General features: G+C 49.4%; 2 protein-coding genes across 4 annotated transcripts in view; one reads left to right on the forward strand and one right to left on the reverse strand.

Annotated features, from left to right (window-relative positions):
- The window catches only part of TOP2B (DNA topoisomerase II beta), a 61,683-nt gene extending 59,721 nt beyond the window's left edge, over positions 1-1,962 (forward strand). For both annotated transcript variants that reach the window (XM_061134606.1, XM_061134607.1), the window contains exons 35-36: positions 517-611; positions 1,470-1,962. In XM_061134606.1, the coding sequence (XP_060990589.1) occupies positions 517-611; positions 1,470-1,637 (263 nt within the window). In that variant the 3' untranslated portion in view covers positions 1,638-1,962. The remainder of the gene's footprint in view (positions 1-516; positions 612-1,469) is intronic.
- Positions 1,963-2,044: 82 nt separating this feature from the next.
- Positions 2,045-23,314, reverse strand: part of RARB (retinoic acid receptor beta) — a 183,730-nt gene continuing 162,460 nt past the window's right edge. For both annotated transcript variants that reach the window (XM_061134609.1, XM_061134608.1), the window contains exons 5-8: positions 22,884-23,060; positions 5,615-5,819; positions 4,507-4,665; positions 2,045-3,412 (exon numbers count right to left, since the gene is read on the reverse strand). In XM_061134609.1, coding sequence (XP_060990592.1) covers positions 3,216-3,412; positions 4,507-4,665; positions 5,615-5,819; positions 22,884-23,060 — 738 coding nt within the window. In that variant the 3' untranslated portion in view covers positions 2,045-3,215. The remainder of the gene's footprint in view (positions 3,413-4,506; positions 4,666-5,614; positions 5,820-22,883; positions 23,061-23,314) is intronic.

Raw genomic sequence — 23,314 nt, forward strand, 5'->3', positions numbered from 1 at the left:
TTCTGAGAAGGAATGTGAAGAGTTGACAGGTGCTCCCATGACTAATGCTGGGGTGATTTACTTTAGGATTGTGCTGCTTAAAATGGGATATGCAACTGGTTGTTACTAGTGTGATAAGTAAAATTTAGAGGAAGCATTTAAACCATATATATCATCTTTCCTAGTGATTCACATTATACTTTTAAAAGTACTGGTCTGTGGCAAGTTAGGAACTAATTTTTACAAAACACCACATACTGTTAAGATTTGTTTCAGGCCCAGGTACCACGGGATGTGCAGATGTTTTATGTATTAGGGGGCTTGGTCATTAAAATCTGTCACTAGGATGTTCCCACTAGTATGTTCTGGGGTTGGCATGATAAAGTGATGGTGACAGACTGTTTCTGCGTCAGTCATACTAAGAGATCAGGGTTGCAGGGCCAGTTGGGCATGCCCAAGAAGGAGAGTGTGTTCTGGCATGTATCTTTTTATCCTGTACTTAATTTTGGGAGAAAAACCACTTTGTATCATTTTAAGGTAAAGGCCGAGGGGCAAAGAAAAGGAAAGCATCTGGCTCTGAAAACGAAGGTGATTACAATCCTGGCAGGAAGACCTCCAAACCACCCAGCAAGGTAATAGCATCTTTTTAATTTATGGTTTTAAGATGATGTGTAACTGGCTGAGTTTGCTTATTACTGTGATGTCTTGTTATAGCTTTAACCCAGCATCTCTTATCCATAGGGGGCTTGTTTATGGTTAAAAAGTTATCCAGGTATAAAATTTATATAATCAGGACCATCTCTTAGATACAAGTGTCACATAAATTAGCCTACTTAAGAGTACTCCATTTCCTCCAATGGCAGAAGTTACATGCTGCCTTTAACTGAAATACTAGTTTTCAGGATCAAATAAAAGCTATTTCTTTTTTGCAACTTGCAATTTGACAAGGACCAATTTGATTTTCTAACTTGAACTCATTTTTAGTCTGACCCTTCTCCAGAAGTACACTGTCTCTTTTGGGTAAATTAATATCAAATGCCCCCCTTTTAAAACTTAAAAACACAAACAGATGCCTTTAGCTGTGTGGTGGTTTTTACACTGACCTTTTCCACCCAGTTGTCTGCTAGGACTGCGGTCCTTCCTGGTGACTGTCCTCAGCGTTTCTATAAACACTTACCTTGTGCACAACCTCCTGGGCAGTCTTGTTTTCTTCTCATGAATTGATAGGTACTTAGCAGTAAGCTGAATTTTTACTTTTCTGTGCATAGTTGCTGGGTAACATACGTTTATAAAGAAGTAATGGTGGTGGTTATCATTATAGAGGATTAGGTAATGGGCCTCACACTTAAGTAACTTAGCATTATAGTTCTCATCTTACAAGAACCATTATTTTCAGTATGTCCCCAAATAAGTGAAGGAATAATCAGTCCTTTTCTTTTTCTATTTTTAACTTTTTTTGTTTTTTTTTTAAAAAAACAAAACAAACCCAGAAGCCGAAGAAAACCTCTTTTGACGAGGACTCAGATGTGGACCTCTTCCCCTCAGACCTCACTGCCGAGCCGCCGTCGCTGCCACGGACTGGCCGGGCGAGGAAGGAAGTAAAATATTTTGCAGACTCTGATGAGGAAGAAGATGTCGATTTTGCAATGTTTAATTAAGTGCCCACAGAGCACAGAAACAGTTCTCAGCAGATAACTTGTGTTGTCCTTTTGTCTTTTCTGTCTCAGACTTTTGTACATCTGGCTTATTTTAATGTGATGATGTAATTGATGGTTTTTTATTATTGTGGTAGGCCTTTTAACATTTTGTTCTTACACATACAGTTTTATGCTCTTTTTTACTCATTGAAATGTCATGTACTGTCTGATTGGCTTGTAGAATTGTTATAGACTTGTGCATTAGCACAGATTTTAATTGTCATGATTGCAGACTACAGACCTGCTTTTTGAAATGAAATTTAAAAACATTAAAAATGGAACTGTGTTCTCCGTCTCTTGACTAAGATGAATGTGCAGTAAAATCTCTCATACACCTTTAAAATAAATATATTTTATTCTTTGCCAGGAGACTCCATGGAAAAAGGTAAACAGTATATGAACATAGAAGCACTGTTAAACAATCTCAATGTACAAACAGAGCCAGTGAACGTACATCACAGACTTGCTAATATATCAAAAAAAAAAAAAAAAAATTCCACTAGTGCTTAAATGAGACCTAAGAAAACTGACACTTGGATCTGTTAACCACTCCACCCTGCTTCATAGCGGCTGAACCAGGCCAGCGGATGCAGACTGTCCGCCCAGGACTTGGGGGGGTCAGCCCTTCCCTCTTGGGACACAGAGTTACCTGGCGCAGGTGGCAGGCCGGCCCGTCGTCACCCCATGGAACCTCCGTGATGGCTTGTGAACAGGTAAACAAAAACTTATTAACACTGAAGAGTGTTGCTGCCTTGGAGGCTATCACTGTAAAAATGTATCTTTTTAAAAAAATTGTGTAGTTATGTCATTAAACAAGTATTAAACCATTTTTAATTTAAAGTGACATCAACAATTGAACAAATGACGTTTGATAACTGAACTGGCAGTTACACTGATAGAGAAGTCTTCTGCTAGCGCAGTGAATCTGGATACATTTACTGGGCAACAGGAAATGAAAGACGCAGTTTGAGAGCATCCGGAGAGCAAGGACAAGCGTCTACACTAACTGAATTAGAGTATCTTTAGCCTTATCTCGTCACACTACAATACTCCACTTCCTTACCTGGATGTCTTGATTGTTCTGTGAAAGCAAAACACTTATCCTTTTGACCCTCCCTTAACTGGACACGCACAGTAATCCGCTCCACGACCGTGGGCCTTGGCTCCCTGGAGTGTGGGACACGAAAGGCGGAGAGCCGCGCCGCTGTATGTACAGAGTCTTCAGAAACACGGCCAGGGTGCACCGTGGGGACTGGGTCTTTGCCATGCAATCTTGCGTGTTCAAAGAGGAAAACAGAAGCTTTTAACTCGTTTTGGGTTGCATGAAATGGCTGATTTTTAGAATTTAAAAAGTTTGTACTTTTAGGTAAGTTAGACAGTGAGGGGTATATATTGATACATACGAAAACTTCTTGGTCCTTCTTGAGTTTTAATATATTTTCAGTCCAAAAACTAAGCAGCAGTAAAAATGTTTCTTCCTTGCATTTTAAATCCCAGGAGTGAAGGTACTGGGGAATGCTGGAGTAGCTAGAGAGTGTCTCACTGCAGCAGCGGGGACTGGCCAGCGCCGCTGGGCTCCAGGCAGCTGGGGGAGACGCTGGGGCTGGGCTCCGCCGTGTGCCCGCTGGAGCTGGGGGTCAAGGGCTCGTGTCCTTCAGAGTTCTCCAGCATTTCCTGGATGAGCGGCGGCATCGAGCCAGGGATTTCCATCTTCAAGGTAATTACACGCTCCGCACCTTTTAGAAAGAGAACAGAAGCTGGTAGAGAGAGAGGGATGCCCGGGTCCGCCCTCGGCCGCTCACGGTGGGGGAGCTCGGGGCGCCGGGGCCCTGCGCGTGGGGCGGCGCTCAGACACTCCCTCTGTGGGCGGCAGCGGGGACGGGAGGACGGCGCACGTGATCGGCTCCAGACTCAGGCAGTGCTGGGAAACAACACGGGGGTATGTGTCCTCAGCATCTCGGACAAAGAGAAGCTCCTGCTGACAGACCAGAAAGCGTCTCTTGAAAAGAGCCAGCGAAAGGACAGCAGTTGCCCAGGAGCGGGGCCAGGACCCCCAGGCAGGAGACGCGGGTAAAACCCCTCACGCTAACTACTACTCAGAAAACCGCCTCAGCGGCACCAACCACGTCACAAGGGCCTGAGCCCCACGTGTGGACGACACGGGTCACAGGATTCCCATCCCGTGAGCACTGCCGGCGAGCGGTGGCGGGGCCAGCAGCTTTAAAGTCCAAGCCCTCAGCACGGCCGCGGTCGGCGCTGGAGTCCTCTGCATGTCCTCCCAGGCCTCCGAGAAGGGCGCGGGGGCCCAAGCTGCTGAGCACTTTCTGAAACGTGACCCGCCCCAGCTGCCGTACAGACTGGAATCGCTAGGCGGGGCCAGTCACAGCTCTCTGGGGAGAAAACGCCCCTTTCTCAGGGGTGCACAAGCGCACCCACCTGCGCCCCAAGGGGGGCGGCCAGCCTGACGGACAGACATGACCCCAACGGGCACCCGAAGCACCACTCATGTCTTCAAACCGGAGTGTGTGCGGAAAGCTGGAATGAAACGTATGTAACGAGTAAATGACAAAGCCAGTCATCCAGTATTCAGTATGTTCTCTTGGAAATGCTTTTTCTAATCACTTAAGTCACATGAAACTGTAAAGCTATTCTCATAATCTGCTAAAATCACTGTGTGGGCTAAGGTATAAGGTTTAAGAGGCGGCATCCTCCTTTTTGACTTGAATGAGAAATGAATTCCAAAATGGTAACAGAAAGGTATCTACTGTCAAACACACTGCATTAAAACCCAGGGTTTCTAAAAAGGCCGGGTGTGGCGGACGGGTCGTACCTTTCGCGCTGATGCTGCGGAGGTCTGTGATCTTCATCAGGATCTTTGGGAACATGTGAGGCTTGCTGGGCCGTCTCTTTCTGATGTAAATTTTCAGTGCTTCCAGCAGTGGTTCTTGTAGCTTATCTACTTTTGTTGGTTCCTCAAGGTCCTGGCGGTCTAGATTCCAGAAACAAGGTATTAAACAATTGAGGTCAGGACAGAACGAGCCCTGCCCACGCCCCCGCCTTCTCGTATAATCTGGTGATTCAACCCCATAAACACGTTTGAAGGTGTGTGAGCGCGGCTGATCTGGGCTTCCCTGGGGGCTCAGTGCTAAAGCACCTGCCTGCCAACGCAGGAGACACGGGTTCCATCCCTGGGTCTGGAAGATCCCCTGGAGGAGGAAATGGCAACCCAGTCCAGGATTCTTGCCTGGAGAATCCCATGGACAGAGGAGCCTGGCAGGATAGAGTTCAAGGGGTCACGAAAGAGTTGGACGTGACTGAGCACACACACACTCCTGTGACACTTGAAAATGACTGTCCTTGGTCAAACCACATTTGGAAGGCTGGTGGCTTTTATCCCCAGCAGAGAATTACTGCTGGTGGCCAGGAGGTGTCACTACTGAACTGAATTAAAGGAGACCTGACCCAGATGGTTAAAATGCAGGTAAACCAGCCCCCAATTAAAGGCAGCAGCTCCTTAACCACCCTGTTTTGGGTTCCTGTGGGCCAGTGAGGGCGTCACACCAGGCCTCCCGAGGTGGGGGGGCCAACGCAGGACTACAACCCCCCACCGCCGCCTTGGCAAGCAGCACCAGCAGGCTCCCTGACTCATCCTCAGAATGTCCCCAGGCAAGTCACGTTAAGAGGGTCTGATCCTACCTTTCAAACCGCAGCTGTGGCAATGCAGACAGCATTTTGGTGTTTCAGAGCAGGAAAACCCCAAATGCCTTTAACTTATAATAATATGGAAAAATGCAACAAACTCTAAGCATGCATGCCTAGTTTTATCCACGTCCTTTTCCATGCAAAATAACTCCCAAGTGGAGATGAAGAATCTCCCATAATTTACGAGTGTGAGCGCGCTCCATGAGCTCTCGCGAGGGTGCTCTGGGTGGTGGTACCTCCACAGATCAGGCAGATGGCGCTGAGAAGGCCGGTCTCCGTGTCGTCCATCTCCAGCGGCAGGAGCTGGCCGGCAAAGGTGAACACTAGGTCGGTCAGAGGGCCAAAGCCGGCGTTGTGCATCTGGGTTCGATTCAGCGTCAGGCCGTCCGAAAACGTCATGGTGTCCTGCTCTGGGGTGTACCTGGTGCAGATTCTGAGAATCTGGGAGGAAACCATGTCTGGATCAACGGCCTCCCCGGGGAACCAGGGAGGGAATCCCAGGAAGGTTCCAAGGGCTCCAGAGCGGACAAGCCCCCCCCCACCCCCACTTGGGTGTGAACGCTGCTCCAGCTCTTCCTCCAAAAGACCACACACATCAAAACAAGGGCGAAACCTTATTTAGGGAATAATAAATAGCACACAAGAAATTTTGAGAAATATCTGTTTATGCTAAAAGTGATTCATTTCACTCGAGTAAACATTTACTGAGTACCTACTTATGTCCCAGGCACTGAGCCAGGTGTTGGGGATGAAAAGAGGAAGAAGAGTCATTTTTTTAAAAGAGCTAAGTCTACCAAAGAAAAAAAAAAAAAAAAAGGCCAACATTTACACTGAGTAAGCGCCCAGCGCAAAGCCAGCGCTCCACCTGCTCTCCGCTTACGCTAGCCGCCAAGCTGGCGGGCTGAGGACGCTCCTTACAGACCAGGGGCTCAGGGGCTCAGGAAGGCTGGGCTGAGCTGGGGCTGGCCCCCCGCCCCCGGAGACCCTGACCCCAGGGGGCAGGCTGAGCCAGCAAGGGGCAGCAGGGCAGGCCCAGGGCCGGGAGGGGGCTCAGCCTGGAGGCTGGCGGGGTCTCCTGGAGAAGCAGCCACCCTGGGAGCGGCAGCCGGCGGCCTGGAGACAGAGCGCGGCGCCCCCTGTCACACCACCGGAGGGGCTGCTCAGACGGGCGTGGTCAGCGGAGCGCCGCACTCCCAGCTCCGGGTTCCTGGCTGGGGCCCCTGCGTCTTGGGGGCCAAGGCGGTCTGAAGCTGCCCCGCTGTCAGAGCACAGAGGGACCCCGACGTCACGGAGGGGCCTTCGATCCCGAGGAAGCCCCAGAAGGTGAGGCGCCAGCCGACGGTACACGCCAAGGCGGGGCCGGCGGGAGGGGCCCCGCATCCACAGAGGCTCCGGCGCGGGGCCTCTACCCTCACTTCCCGTGGGACCAACAGGCGCCAGACTAGCCTCTGCAGCTGCCGCGCACAAGAGCCCCTCGGGGTCCCCAAGCCGCCCAAGGCTCCCCCGAAACCCGCGTCCAGACGCAGCGCCCCGGGGCCCGCTCCACCCTGCAGGGCCTCACTCCTCAGGCCGGACGACCAGTGGGTTCTGATGAAGCGATTCCTGTGGCCTCTCTCCCCTGGGAGCCCGACACGGCTGACCAAGTAGAGCAGGCGTCGGGAGGGGAGAACGTGGACCGGGGGAGGGTGTGAGCCCTGGAGACACAGCCCGGAGTCCCGGCTCGTCCCACGACAGCCCCGGCGGCACACCCAGCCCCTCTTGAGGGTGCAGACAGCCCCCGCCAGGCTGGCCTGCCGCGGAGGGGCCTGCCCCGGAGGTTTCTGAAGGGGGCACGGCGCCCACACGCGGGCCACCCTCCTCAGGGCACCGAGCAGGGCCCTGGGGGGTGGGCAGGCGGCCTGTCCATGCCCCTCCGCCCCAGCTCTCCCGTCCCAGGTCCCCCTGGTGATGTGCCCCTGAGACGGGGTGCAGGGGACAGCCGGCCTGTGACAAGGCCACGGGAGGCGTGGGGGCCCCTCCTCGCCGCCCCCTTGAAGCCTGTCCTGGGAGGCGGCCGGGGCACCAGAAGCCCCAGCCTCTGCTCAGCAGCGGCTGCAGCTCCGGGCAAGTGATGAGCCGGCCTGGAAGCGGCCGGCAACCCTGGTCAGGCCTGCAGATGAGGCAGCCCCCCAAGTGCCCACGGCCACCCCCCAGAGCTCCGCCGTGAGCTCCCGACAGCAGGGACTGCGGGACGAGTCTGTCCTCAGGGGCTCAGTCTGGGGCGGCGTCACAGACAACGGACAGCGCACTTGCTGCGGGTCGTGCGCACACCCGGGGAACACAGAGGGATGCACCCGCCCCGTGTGAGCGCGCCGGGCCCGGCAGGGCCGGCATCGCGGGCGCCCGGCCCTCCCGGCCAGACCCCCCCAGACCCCTGGGCCCCACCACCCCCAGGGCTCCCTCCGCCCGTCCCGAGCCGCGGGCTCACAGTCGCGTCCGGCTTCTCCCTGCCCCGGGGCGGGGACCCCGCGGCCGCGTCAGAGTGCGAACCCGACCCCTCCCGCTTGCCCTCTTCACGCGGCGCTGTTCTCGGGGCTTCCGTGCCCCGCAGCCCCGGAGACGAGCTTTGGCGGAGAATGCCCCGGCTGTCCCCTCAGCAGCGCGCCACACGGCGGGGAGGAGCGAACATCCACCCACTTACTGAGGAACCTCTCCCACCTGCTAACCCCCTGCGAGGGGCGTATTAAGTCCACGGGTTTCTAAGTGTTTTGGCAAAGAAAACACGTGTTCACCATCGCGTTCTCTGCACTGACTGCCATCAGGGGCAGGTCCTGACCGGAGCGTCTACCGCCCAGGGCTGCGCTGAGACGAGGCCGCGCGCCCAGGAGGGGCTGGCCAGGAGCGGCACTTAATCAGTGCAGTCCAATCCCACGCCTGCTGCGGGAGGGGCAGTGACCCAGATGCTGGAGGACGATCACAGATTCTCTCACAACAATCAGCCTGGGGTCTGGTGCTGGGAGGAGCCGCCCCCGGAGCGCTTGGCTTTGCAGGAGCGCTTGGCTTTGCAGGAGCGCTTGGCTTTGCAGGTCAGCGGGGCTTGAGTTCAGGAGTCCACAGGACTGGGGGGACCGGGGACTCCACTCGCTGAGGGCGCACAAGGGCTCCTGGGCACTGACCCAGCAGAGCAGAGGCCACAGGAGCGTGGACCAGACCCGCCTGCTGCTCCAGGGGGTCTTGGGGAGACGCGGGGGCAGCTGAGGCTCACTGTGGGCACAAGGACACGGGTGGCAGAGGGACCGGGAACACCCATCGGAGCAAACGCCCCAGGGGTCACCGTCTGGCATTGACACCTGGTCTATGCAGCAGGTTTCAGCACTGGGACACCCCAGGCCAAATAACGAGCAAGAGGACAGCCCCACCCAGCAGCAGACAGGCTGCGGAAAGCCGTCCTGAGCCCGCAACCGCCCAACACATGCCCTTGACACGTCCTCCCAGGGCAGCCGCCAGCCCCTCCCACCAGGAAGGCTGCAGAAGTCCCTGAACCAACCTCCCCCACCATGGGGCAGACACCAGAGCCAAGAATTCCAGTTTTGCCTTGGGAAACGGCAACCACAAACCCAGAAATGTGGGCAAAAATAAGATGGCAGAGAAATATGTCTCAGACAAAGGAACAAGATGAAACCCCAGAAAAATAACTAAGTGGGGTAGAGAGAGGCAATCTGTCTGAGAAACAATTCAGAGTAATGGTACTCGAGATGGTCCAAGATCTCAGAAAAGGAACGGAAGAACAGACCAATAAAATACACAACATGCTTAACAGAGACCTAGAAAATTTAACCAACAAAAAAGCTATACAACACAGCAACTGAAATGAAAAATAAAGAGAAGGTCAGACAGAGACAACACAGAAAAAGTTACAGGCCAGTCCCACTGATGAACACCGATGCAAAAATCCTCAACAAAATCCTAACAAACAGATTCCAACAACACATTAAAAACCTCATATACCATGATCAATTTGGGTTTATCTGAAGGATGCAAGGATTCTTCAATATATGCAAAATCGATGTGATATACTGTAACAATTTGAAAGATAGGATATGATTATCTCAATAGATGCAGAAAAAAACCTTTGACAAAATTCAGCACACATTTATGATAAAAACTCTTCAAAAAATGGGCACAGAAGGAACCTACCTCAACATAGTAAAGGTCATATATAAACCCACGGCAAACATTATTCTCAATGGTGAAAAAATGAAAGCATTCCAAGATCAGGAACAATACAGGGGTGCCCAATCTCACCACTATTATTCTACATAGTTTTGGGAAGTCCTAGCTACGGCAATCAGAGAAGAAAAAGAAATAAAAGGAATCCAGGTTGGAAAAGAAGAATTAAACCTCTCACTGTTTGCAGAGGACATGATACTGTACATAGAAAACCCTAAAGATAGTATCAGAAAATTACTAGAGCTAATCAGTGAATTTAGCAAAGTTGCAGGATAGAAAAATCAATACACAGAAATCACTTGCATTTTTATATACTAACAATGAAAAATCAGAGAAATTAAGGAATCAATTCCATTCACCACTGCAACAAAAAGAACTAAATATCTAGGAATAAACTCACCTAAGGAGACAAAAGAACTGTACACAGAAAACTATGACACTGATTAAAGAAATCAAAGACGACATACACAGATGGAGAGATATTCCACATCTCTGGGTTGGAAGAATCAATATTATGAACATGACTATACTACCAAATGCAATCTACAGATTCAATGTGACTCCTATCAAATTACCAATGGTATTTTTCACAGAATCAGAACAAAAAATTTCACAATTCACATGGAAACACAAAAGACCTAGAACAGCCAAACCAATCTTGAGAAAGAAGAATGGAGCTGGAGGAATCAACCTTCCTGACATCAGATTATCCTACAAAGCTACAGTCATCAAGACAGTATGGTACTGGCACATAAACAGAAATATAGACCGATGGAACAAGATAGAAAGCCCAGAAATAAACCCATGCACCTATGGGTACCATATTTTTGACAAAGGTGGCAGGAATATACAATGGGGCAAAGACAGCCTCTTCAATAAACGGTGCCAGGAAAACTGGACAGCTACATGTAAAAGAATGAAACTGGAACACTTCCTAACACGATACACAAAGATCAACTCAAAATGGATTAAAGACCCATATGTAAGATCAGAAACTATAAAACTCTTAAAGGAAAACATGGGCAGAACACACAATGACATAAATAAAAGCAAAATCCTCTATGACCCACCTCCTAGAGTAATAGAAATAAAAACAAAAGTAAATAAGTGGGGCCTCATTAAACTTAAAAAAGTTTTTGCACAGCAAAGGAATCTATTAACAAGGTGAAAGACAACCCTCAGAATAGGAAAAATAATAGCAAATGAAACAACTGACAAAGGATTAATTTCCAAAGTATACAAACAGCTCATACAGGTCAATATCAGAAAAACAAACAACTCAGTCAAAAAGTGGAAAAAAGACCAAAATACACATTTCTCCAAAGAAGACATACAGATGGCTAACACATGAAAAGATGCTCAACATTGCTCGTTGTTAGAGAAATGCAAATCAAAACTACAATCAGATATTACCTCACACTGGTCAGAATGACCATCATCAAAAAGTCTACAAACAATAAATGCTGGAGAGGGTGTGGAGAAAAGGGAACACTCTTGCACGTTGGTGGGAATGTGAATTGATGATACAGCCACTATGGAAGACGGTATGGAGATTCCTTAAAAAAAAAAAACTAGGAATAAAACCACCATATGACCCAGCAATCCCACTCCTAGGCATACACCCTGAGGAAACCAAAACTGAAGAAGACACACGTACCCCAATGTCCAGGGCAGCAGTGTTTATAATACCAAGAACAGGGAAGCAACCAAGATGTCCATCGACAGGCGAATGGATGAGGAAGCTGTAATTTGTATACACAATAAAGTGTTACTCAGCCATAAAAAGGAATGCATTTCAGTTCTGATGAGCTGGATGAACCTAGAGTCTGTTATACAGAGTGAAGTCAGTCACAGAGACAAAAACAAGTACCATATACTCATGCAAATATATAGAATCTAGAAAGACTATACTGATGACATTATCTGCAGGGCAGCAATGGAAACACAGACATACAGACTTATGGACATGGTAGGTGGGAGGGAGGAGAGGGTGGGATGTATGAAGAGAATAACAAGGAAACTTACATTACCATATGTAAAATAGACAGCCAATGGGGACGTGCTAGATGACTCGGGGAACTCAAACGGGGGCTCTGTGTCAACCTAGAGGGGTGGGATGGGCTGGGACATGGCAGGGAGGTTCGATGGGAGGGGACATATGTATACCTGTGGCTGATTGATGTCGATGTTTGGCAGAAACCAACACAACTCTATAAAGCAATTAACCTTAAATTAAATAAAATACACTAGAAGGAATAAACAGCAGAATAACTGAGCAGAATGAATGAATAATCTGGAAGACTAAATGTTAAAAATCATTGCTGTGGAATAAAGAAAAAGGAATGAAATGAGGACAATCTAAGAGACCCCTGGGATAACACTAAATCCACCAACATTCTCATTATATGGGGCCCAGAAGGAGGAGACAGGAAGGACCTGAGAAAATATTTGAAGAGGTGATAGCTGAAAAATTTCATAACACTGGAAAGGAAACAGTCACCCAAGTCCAGGAAGTGCAGAGCCTCAGTCAGGACAAACTCAAGGAGGAACATGCCAAGACACATGGTAATCAAACTGAAAAAATGAAAAGACAGAAACAATATTAAAAGCAAAAAGGGGAAAGCAATAAAGTAACATACTAGGGAATCTCCATAAGGTTATCAGTTTATTTTCCAGGAGAATCTGTGTAGACCAGAAGTGGGTGGCATGAGATATTTAAGGTCATGAGAAGCAAGACGCTACAACCAAAGATACTCTACCCAGCAAGAGTCTCCTTCAGATCTGGCAGAGAAATGAAAAGCCTTACAGACAAGCAAAAGGCTAAGAGCATCCAGCACTATCAAACCAGCTTTGTAACAAGTGCTAAAGGAACTGCTCTAAGCAGAAAATTAAACACTGCAACTAGAAATGTGAAAATCATGAATGGAAAAACTCACTGGTAAAGGCAAGCATACCTTACAGGTGGGAAATCACCCACACACAAAACATGACGTCAGAACCAGCAATTGTGAGAGGAGGGGAGAACAAATGCAGGACACTGAAAATGCACTGAGATTAAAAGACCAGCAACTTAAAACATCTTGCTTATATACAGACTTCAGTATCAAAACATCATGGTAACCACAAACCAAAACTATACAATAGATAAACACGTACAGAAAAGAAAATGCAATCCAAACACAATAAAGGTAGTCATCAAATCACAAAAGAAGAGAACCAAAGAGGTAGGGAAGAAAAAGACATACAAAAACAGATTAGCTCCAGATGGCAGAGTATAAGGACCTGAGCTAATTCCCAACACCACCGAAGTCACAACTGGTGAATAATCATCATCATCAAAAAACAAACAAACAAACAAACAAAACCAAAAAAATAAAAATAAAGATAAAACAAAAACAAAACAAAACAAAAAACCACACTGCAATCTATTAAAAAGACACTCCATGCCCAAAGACAAAGAAGCCACAATGAAATGGTAGGAGGGAGGAATCACAATAAAATCAAACCCCATACCCTCTGGGTGGGCAACGCACACGCTGGGCAACAGTCACTCCACAGAAGCGCTCCCCCAGGCGTGAGTCCCGAGCCCTGCGCAGGTGTCCCAGCCTGGAGGTCTGACGATGGAAGGAGGGGCCCCCAGAGAACCCGGCTTTGATGGCAAGTGGGTCTGACTGCAGGAATTCCACGGAAGTGGGGGAGACAGAGACTCGACTCCTGAAGGGCACGTACGAGGACCTGTGCAAAGCAGGGCCTCCTGAGCCTGGTCCTGCAGGGTCTCCTGTGGGGGTGGGGAGGGCCCGTGTCTGAGACTCACCGCGGAGACAGAGGCACCGGCAGCAGCAATTCTGCAAAGTGCCTGCTGGTGTGACTCTCCCTGAAGGCCACCATCAGCCCCAGCATCCCACAGGGGCCAGAGCTGGGTCACTTAAAGCTAAGCAACACGGGGCGGGAACATGGCCCAATCCATCAGCAGACAGGCTTCAGGTCTGCCTGAGCACAGTCCTCCCCCTAGAGGGACAAGACCCAACTCTACCCACTACTCGAGTCCCACCCGTCAGAGAGCCAGGACAAGCTCCTAGCCTCAGCCACCAGAGGACAGACAACAGAAGCAAGAACGACAATTCTGCAGCCCATGGAACAGAAAATACAATCACAGAAAGTTAGACAAAATGAGACATCAAAGGAATATTTCCAAATGAAGGAATGAGATGAAACCCCAGATGAAACGACTGAGTGAAGTAGGCAACCTACTGTAAAAAGAACTCAGAATAATGATAGTGAAGATGACCCACAATTTCAGAAAAAGAATGGAGGAAATATAGGAAAGGTGCAAAGTGTAACAGACAGCTAGAAGAACTGAAGAAAAAACAGAATTAAACAATAACTGAAATGAAAAATACATTAGAAGGGATCAAAACCAGAATAAGTGAGGAAGAAGAACAGATAAAGTAAACTGGACACAGAATGACGGAAATCACCGTCACGAACAGAATAAAGAAAAGAGAACGTGAAAAGAGAGACCTCTGAACAACACTGACTGTACCAACATTCACACTACAGGGGTCTCAGTAGGAGGGGAGAGAGAACGGACCTGAGCAAGTATCTGAAGATAGAATAGCTCAAAATATTCATAACACGAGAAAGGAAAGACTCAAATCCAGGAAGTACAGAGTCCCAGGCAGGATCAACACAAGGAGAAACATGTCAAGACCCATAGTAATCAAATCAGCAAAAATCAAAGACAAAGAAAAAACATTAAAAGCAACAAAGGAACAGTAACGAATAACACACAAAGGAACTCCCGTAAGGGTATCAGCAGATTTCTCAACAGAAACTCTGCAGGCCAGAGGGCGTGGCACAACATTTTTAAAGTGATAAAAGGGAAGAACTACGACCAAGAATAACCTACCCAGCAAGGCGCTCATTCACATCTGAGGGAAAAATCAAATGATTTATAGACAAGAAAAAGCTTAGAGAATTCCACATTACCAAATCAGCTTTATAACAAATACTAAGGGAAATTCTCTAAGTGGAAAAGAAAAGGCCAAAATGAGAAACATGAAAATTATGAACGGAGAAGCTCACCAGAAAAAGCAAACCCAGGGTAAAGGTAGGAAATCAGCCCCACACAACATGATACCAAACCAGTCACTGAGAAACGACGCGAGCACAAACAGGATACTGCAAATGCATTTGAAATTAAAAGACCAGCGACTTAAAAAAACACACAAATCTTGTTTATATCTAAGATGCTACATCAAAAACACATGGTGAGACTTCCCTGGTGGTCCACTGGTTAGGAATCCATCTTGCAAGACAGGGGACACAGGTCTGATCCCTGGTAGTGGCAACCCATGTCAGTATCCTTGCCTGGAGAATCCCCACGGACAGAGGAGCCTGGTGGGCTACAGGTCACAGGGTCGCACAGAGTCAGACATGACTGAGCGACTAAGTGCATCACGGCACAGGGGAGCTTAGAGCTCATGTGCTGTGGAGCAACAAAGCCACGCGATGCAACTACTGAGGGCGTGGACCACGCCCACTGAGGGCCTGACCATGCCCACTGAGGTTGTGGACCACGCCCACTGAGGGTGTACACCACGCCCACTGAGGTGTGACCACACCTACTGAGGGCCTGACCACGCCTACTGAGGGCCTGACCACGCCCACTGAGGTTGTGGACCACGCCTACTGAGGGCCTGACCACGCCCACTGAGGGTGTGCACCATGCCCACTGAGGTGTGACCACACCTACTGAGAGCCTGACCACGCCCACTGAGCGTGTGCACCACGCCCACTGAGCGTGTGCACCACACCTACTGAGGGCGTGACCACACCTGAGGGTGTGGCCACGCCTACTGAGGGCCTGACCACGCCCACTGAGGGCCAGACCACACCTACTGAGCCCAAACGCCACAGCGAGTCTGGGGGCCACAGGGAGAGCGCCTGCCTGGGGCAACGCACAGCCCACGTGCTGTAGCTAACGTAATACAGCCGAACGACTCAGTCAGAACTGTTTTCCTAAAAAGAAACTCGCGGTAATCTCAAACAGAAAGATCTACAACAGATACGCTAAAAAGAAAAGGGAATCCAAATACAACACTGAAGTCAATCATCAAGTCACAAGAGAAGGGGCTCCCTGGGGGGAGAGTGGTTAAGAACTGACTGCCAAGGCAGGCAACACAGGGTCAATTCCTGCTCCAGAAGATTCCACTGCGTGGGTCAACTCAGCCCATGTGCCACAACTACTGAGTCCGCACTCTGGAGCCCGCAAGCCGCAGTTACTGAAGCCCGCACGCCTGAGGGCCTGTGCTCGGCAACAAGACGCCCGTGCACTGCAGCCAGAGAGGGTCCTGTGCGTCACACCAGAGCACGCCTGAACGCAGCAGCAAAGACTGACAGCAGTTCAGTGCAGTCGCTCAGTCGTGTCTGACTCTTTGCGACCCCATGAACTGCAGCACGCCAGGCCTCCCTGTCCATCACCAACTCCCGGTGTTTACCCAAACTCACGTCCATTGAGTCGGTGACACCATCCAACCACCTCATCCTCTGTCGTCCCCTTCTCCTCCTGCCCTCAATCTTTCCCAGCACCAGGGTCTTTTCAAATGAGTCAGCTCTTCGCATGAAGTGGCCAAAGTATTGGAGCTTCAGCTTCAGCATCAGTCCTTCCAGTGAATATTTGGACTGATTTCCATTTGATCCATTTCAGCCAGTCTATGTCTTTTGGTTGGAGCATTTAGTTTACGAGACCCACTTCAAATATAGGAAAATGTATTCCATGCAAATAGAAATCAAAAGAAAGCTGAAAGAGCAATACTCATATCAGACAAACAGACTTTCTTTTTGCAAATTTATCTATTTGGCTGCTTCAGGTGTTAGTTGAAGCAGCCCGTTCAGTAGTTGCAGCCGGCAGGCTCAGCTGCTCTGCAGCAATGTGGGATCTTAGTTCCCCAACCAGGGATCGAACCCATGTCCCCCACATTGCAAGGTGGATTCTTAACCACTGGACTGCCAGGGAAATCCAACGAATAGACTTTAAAGTATAAACTTATAAGAGACAAAAAGAGACACTACATCATGATCACAAGGATCAACAAAATAATATAACTGCAAATATATATCCACCACCGGAGCACATCAATATATAACGCAAATACTAAGAGCCATAAAAGGGAAAACCAACAGTAACACAGTAATACCGGGGACTTTAACACCTCAGTTTCATCAATGGACAGATCATCTAACACCAAAATCAATAACGAAACACAGGTTTTAAATGACACTATTCATAGAGCATTTAATCCAGAATCAGCAAATACACATTCTTCTCAAGTGTACAAGGAACATTCTCCAGAACAGATCACATGCTGGGGCACAAAGCAAATCTATGCAAATTCAAGAAAACTGAAAGCATATCAAGCATCTTCTCTGACCACAACCCATGTCTCTATGAGATCAGAAATCAACTACAAGCAAAAAACTGTAAAAAACAAAAACCTGGAGGCTAAGCAACATGTTACTAAACAACGGACTGCTAAAGAAATCAAAGAAGAAACCAACAAATTTCTAGAGATGAGTGAAAATGAAAACATCACAACCCAAAAAACCTAGGGGATGCAACAGAAACAGTTCTAAGAGGGAAGTTTATAGCAATACAAACCTACCTCAAGAAACAAACAAAATAAGACCCCTCAAACAACCTAATCTTATACCTAGAACAGTTAGAGAAAGAACAACAACAAAAACTCAAGGCTAGAAAAACATCATAGAGCAAAGCAGAAAAAATAGAAATGAACAAAAAAAAAACAGCAAAGGTCAATGAAGCCAAAAGCCATTTCTTTGAGACAATAAACAGCAAAGAAACAGAACCATAAGAGATCATCACAAGCAGCTACACACTGATAAAATTGACAACCCAGAGGAAACCGACAAACTCCAAGAAGAAAGGAAGACAGAAGGAAGCAGGAAGGAACAGAAAAGACGAACAGACCAACCAATCAGACGCCCTGAAACTGAAACTGTGATTTAAAAACTTCCGACAAACAAGTCTTGGACCAGATGGCTTCACAGGCAAATTCTATCAAATGTTAAGAGGAAAGTTAACCCCTCCCCTTCTGAAACTCTTCCAGAAAGTTTCAGAGGAGAGAACACTGCCCAACTCACTCTACAAGGCTACCATCACCTTGATACCAAAGCCAGGTATGGTATCACAGAAAAGGAAAATTACAGGCTGATATTCCTGGTGAACACAAGATACAAAAATCCTCGACAAAATGCCAGCAAACCGAATCCAACAATACTTTTAAAGGATCATATGCCATGGCAAGTGGGATTTATCATAGAGATGTAAGGATTTTTCAGTATCTGCAAATCAATGTGATCACATTAACAGCCTGAAGAATAAAAACCATATGATCATCTCAATAGATGCAGAGAAAGCTTTTGACAAAATGCAACCCCATACATGATCAAAAACTCTACAGAAAATGGACACAGAATTTTCTTCAACATAATAAAGACCATATACAACAAATGCATAACTATCATCATACTCAATGGTGAAGAGCTGAAAGCCCCTCCACCACGATTGAGAACAAGAGAAGGAGGTCTACTCTTGCCACTTCTATTCAGCATTTATGGAAGGTCTAGACATGGCAATCAGAGAAGAAAAATAAAAAGAATCCACACTGGAAAAGAAGCTAACCTGTGTCACTGTTCGCAGATGACGTGATACTATAAATAAAAAAATCCTACGGTGGCTACCAGAAACCTAGTGCTCATCAATACATGCAGTGAGGTGTGTGTACAAAAGAGATACACAGAAATCTCTTGCATATTTACACACTAATAATGAAAGATCAGAAAGAGAAATTAGGGAAACAATCCCATTTAGCACTGCAACAAAAATAATAAAATACCTAGGAATAAACCTAGTATCTAAAGAGGCCAAAGACCCATATCCTGAAAAGTGTAAGATGCTGATAAACAAAACTGATGATGATACATGGATAGAAAGACATACCACATGCTTGGATTGGAAGAATCAAAATTGTCAAAATGAAACATACTATTCAAGGCAATCCACAGATTCAATACAATCCCTATTAAATTACTAATAGTATTTTTTCACAGAACTAGGATAAAAAAAAAATCCCTAACAATCTGTACAGAAACACACAAAACCCAGAAGCCAAAGCAATGTTGAACAAGAAGAATGGGGCAGGAAGAATCAGGCCCGTCTTCAGACCACACGACAGAGCTACAGTCATCAAAAGCAGCATCTTCTGGCACAAGACAGAAATAAAGATCAATGGAACAGAATACAAAGCCCAGGAATAAACCATGCCCCATCATCAATCCATCATGAAAGGAGACAAGGCTACACAGTGTTGGAAAAAGAGTCTCTTCAACAAATGGTGCAGAGAAACCTGAACAGTTACATGCAAAAAAAAAAAAAAAAGAAAGAAATCAGATCATTCCTTAACACCATACACAAAAATTAGTTCAAAATGGATTAGAGCCCTAAATCTGAGACTGGACACTTTAATCTCCTAGAGGAAAACACAGACAGAGCACTCTCTGATATAAAAATTGCAACAGTATCTTTTTTGGATCCATCTCCCAGAATAATGGAAATAAAAATGAAAACAAACAAATAGCACCTACTCAAAAGCTTCTGCACAGCAAAGGAAACAATCACCAAAATGAAAAGACAACCCACAGACTGGGAGAAAATGTTTGCAAATGATGTGACTGACAAGGGAATAATCTCCCAAATTTAGCAACAGTTCAGGATGGATAACAGCATCAAAACAAACAACCCGCTCAACAAAGGGGCAGAAGACCTAAACATTTATCCAAAGAAGAAGCACAGATGGCAAACAGGCACACGGAAAGATGTTTGACATTGCTATTAGAAAAATTCAAATTAAAACTACAATGAGATATTAGTATCACCTCACACCAGCCAGAATGGCTCTCATCAAAAAAATCCACAAACAATAAATGCTGGGGAGGGTGCAGAGAGAAGGGAACCCTCCTCCACTGTTGGTGGGAATGTAAACTGGTGCACCCACTCCAGAGAACAGTGTGGAGGTTCTTTAAGAAACTAAAAACAGACCTGCCATATGATCTAGCAACCCCATTCGTAAGCGTATACCCAGAGAAAACCATAACTTGAAAAGATACATGCACCCTTATGTTCAAGGCAGCATTGTAACAGCCAAGACGTGGAAGCAACCTGTGTCCACTGATGGATGGATAAGGATGTGGTATGTGTTTACAATGGGATACTGTTCAGCCACTTTAAAAAATGAAACAATGCCATTTGCAGGAACACGGATGGACCTACAGATGGTCACACTGAGTTAAATGAGTCAGAGGAAGAAAAACGCCACAGGGTCTCAGTTAAAAGTCCAATCTGAACAATGATGCAAAATAACATTTACAGAACAGGACCAGACTCACAGACTGTGGCGGGAAAGCCTTAGTTTCCATGGGGGAAAGCAGAAGAGAGCGATGGATGAGGAGTCTGGGTGAACATGTGCATACTACTATGTATAATCAACAAGGATCAACTGTGGAGCAGGGAACTCCGCTCAGGGTTCTGCAATAACACACACTGGGAAGAGTGTGAGAAAAGAGCAGAGACGCATGAACACGTGTATGAGCGAATCACTGCACCGTACACCTCAAACAAACAACGCTGCAAGTCAACTGTTGTCGCTCAGCCGCGTCCGCTCTGTGGCCCCTGGACGGCAGACCCCAGGCTCCTCTCCTGGCGCGGCTCAAACTCACGTCCATTCAGTCGGTGATGCCATCCAACCATCTATGCTCCATGATGAAATATTTTTTAAAATATAACTATGTTTTAGTTAACCCAAGAGATCCAACATACTGTGTTAACAAGTTATCAACTGCAAGAATCATAAAGGAAATACTTCATGTTACTAAGCGCTAAGTCTGAAACCAAGCTTCCCCTACAATCGCAGCTCTCAGACCACGGCCTCCATGCCATCCTGGGAGCACAGCTCGAGACAGCGGCGTGGCCCCTGTGCACACACACAGACACCGTGGGCTTACAGGCGACGGTGCTGCTGAGGAGGGCCTGAAGGCTAAAGGGAAGGAGCGCACGAAGTGCGGGGGCTGAGCCAGGGTTTCCAGCAAGGACGGCCTCCGTTCTCCCAACAGCCTCCCCACGGAGGAGTCACTGAGGACGCGAGTCAGAGCATCGCCTGGAGACCGGGCTGCCGTCCAGCGGGTGCAGAGTCAGCGACGGGGCCACAACAGCACAGAGCGCTGCTCCTCGTCGCCCCAGGCCCGCAGGCAGAGGCCTTTCTTACAGGGACCCGGGGACGGACAGGGAGCCCGTCTCCACCGAGTCCCGGGCAGGGGGACAGGGTCATGTAGGACCGCTCCTCCCTGGACGGTCCCCCAAGCCCCAAAGGGCGCTGGGCGTCACAGGGGCGTCCCCGCCGCGGGGAGAAGGCGGGGGCACGGGGGCCTCGGACCGTCTGCCCACCCCAGCGCGACCTCCGCAGCCCGACCCGCGGGAGACACGTGCGCCGTGCTGGTGGCCGGGGCAGCACCGGGGCGGCCCGGGAGCTCCCAGGATCCCCCTTCCAGGGACCGAGCGCAGCCCGCCCCGGGGGTGTCCATCTGTCCCTCCGCCCGCAGCGCTCCCGGCTTCCGCAGGGCCTCCTCTCAACAGTCAGCTGGCCGCACCCTTACTCGAGAGACGCCCCCTGACGCGGCGGTTTTCAGGATCTGGGTCTTTGCCACAAGTCTTGGACAGGAGCTGTGCCCAGGGCCTCATGAGTATCCCCGTCTGCCTGCCTCCTCCACCCCTGCTAGAGCTTACCCCCGCCTACCGCACCCCAACACCACGCCGCACCCGAGAAGCCAGCAGAGCGCGATGGAAAACGGCCTGGGTTGGGCCCAGAGCCTGTAGCCACCTGCAGGCCTCGGCCCGCTCCCTCGTGGCCGCTGGCAGAGCCCCGGGCTGTTCCACCCTCTGCCCAGGACCGGGTGACCTCATGCCTGCCCTACATGTGGGTAAACTGAGGTCAGGAGAGGTCACGGAAAGCAGCTCCTGTCCCTCCTGACTCCACGGAGAAGGGCTGACACGTGGGTCCCAGGAGGGAGTGGCCGGGCTCTGCGTCAGCGCCAGGTGACCCCCGCTCCCCCGCCCCCCGGGGGCTCCCCTCATGCCCTCCTGCCCCGAGGGCGGCGGGTGCAGGGATCACAAGTGTCACCCGGCACCCAGACAGAAGGGAGACCCGGGAGCCCGAAGCCTGGAGGTGCCAGGCCCACGGGCGGCGTGGGGTCAGGACCCCAGTCCCGGGGCCGCCTGGCTGCAGCTCAGCCTCGCTTCGAGGAGGGGCCCCACGTGACCCAGGGGCCCGCGGGGCTCTGTCCTTGGGACCACATCTGAACGCCCCCCGCTCGCGCCCGGGAGCCTCAGACCTGCACTGCCACCCGCTCTTGGAGGCACGAGGAGCGCCCCGCCCACCACACCCAGAAGACAGCTGGTCCCTGCGGCGCTCCGCATCAGGCAAGCTGAGCTTTACCAACTACAGGCGTGGGCACAAGACAGGCAGCCCGGCTCAGACGTTTCATTGTCCTGAACGTTTCTAGGCTCATCCAAGACCCTCTGATTTCACAAGACGGTATGACACACTCAGGATCCCTGGCACCTGCAGGTTTCAGACTAACTGTTCTCACTCCTGAGATCCAACTTCCCTAGGAAGACACACACACACACACACACACGTGTACCGCACGACTGACGGGTCCGAGTCCTCCCTCCTCCTCAGGAGAAAGAGAGTGTGTCTAATTACAGTAACTGGATTTGCTTGGCAGAACTGTTTATACCCGGAGCTAGGAAAGGTGTAACACAAAGAATAATCGATGATTTTAAACACCTCGAAAGCTCACGTCACTCTCCCTGCGTCCAACTTCCTCCAGAGATCCTGCACCCCCCACACCAGGTGGGACACACCCCTGCCACCTCCACAGCTTCCCTGCCTGAGGGCACCAGCCTGGCCAGCGCTGGGCAGAGGACGGGCATGACGGGCCCTCACGCCTCCAGGGCCCAGAAGCCACGGTGTGGGGCTGTGGGCCGCTTCCCAGGCCACCCAGAGGGGCCCCCACCCCAGGGGGAGTAGGTGGTGCTGCCCGGCTCCGGGGGGCGCCCCTGGCCATCAGGCAGCAGGCCCAGAGCCCCGGGGGTGTCCCCAGAGGCACCCTGGCCCCTCCTCCCCACCAACCCCAACAGCGGGCGTGGAGCCCACCTACCAGGATGTCGAGGCAGGCGGCCTTCAGCAGGGTGATCTGGTCTGCGATGGTCAGGCCGGTGAAACCTGGCAGGCGTTTGGCAAACTCTACGATCTTAATAATGCACTTGGTGGCCAGTTCACTGAATTTGTCCCAGAGGCCCAGGTCCAACCGGACTCGATGGTCAGCGCTGGAATTCTACAGGGAGAGAAAATGCGGTCAGGGCTGGTTGTGGGAAGCCCAGTGGAAGGCAGGGGACCGAACACCGCTCCTACTGAACCTGCGGACAATTCCGTCTTCACCAGGGAGCCTTGGGGCTCGGCAGGGGGTGGGGGGGGGCGTGCATTGTTGGTAGTTGACATTTTAGCTTAGATTCATCTTTTTTTAAATGATCAGAATCTTATCCTCCAGACCAGTGGATAACCGAGTAGTGGAGAAGCTCTCTTTAGCAA

The sequence above is a fragment of the Dama dama genome, chromosome 32, assembly GCF_033118175.1.
Source record: "Dama dama isolate Ldn47 chromosome 32, ASM3311817v1, whole genome shotgun sequence".
Lineage (NCBI taxonomy): Eukaryota > Metazoa > Chordata > Mammalia > Artiodactyla > Cervidae > Dama > Dama dama.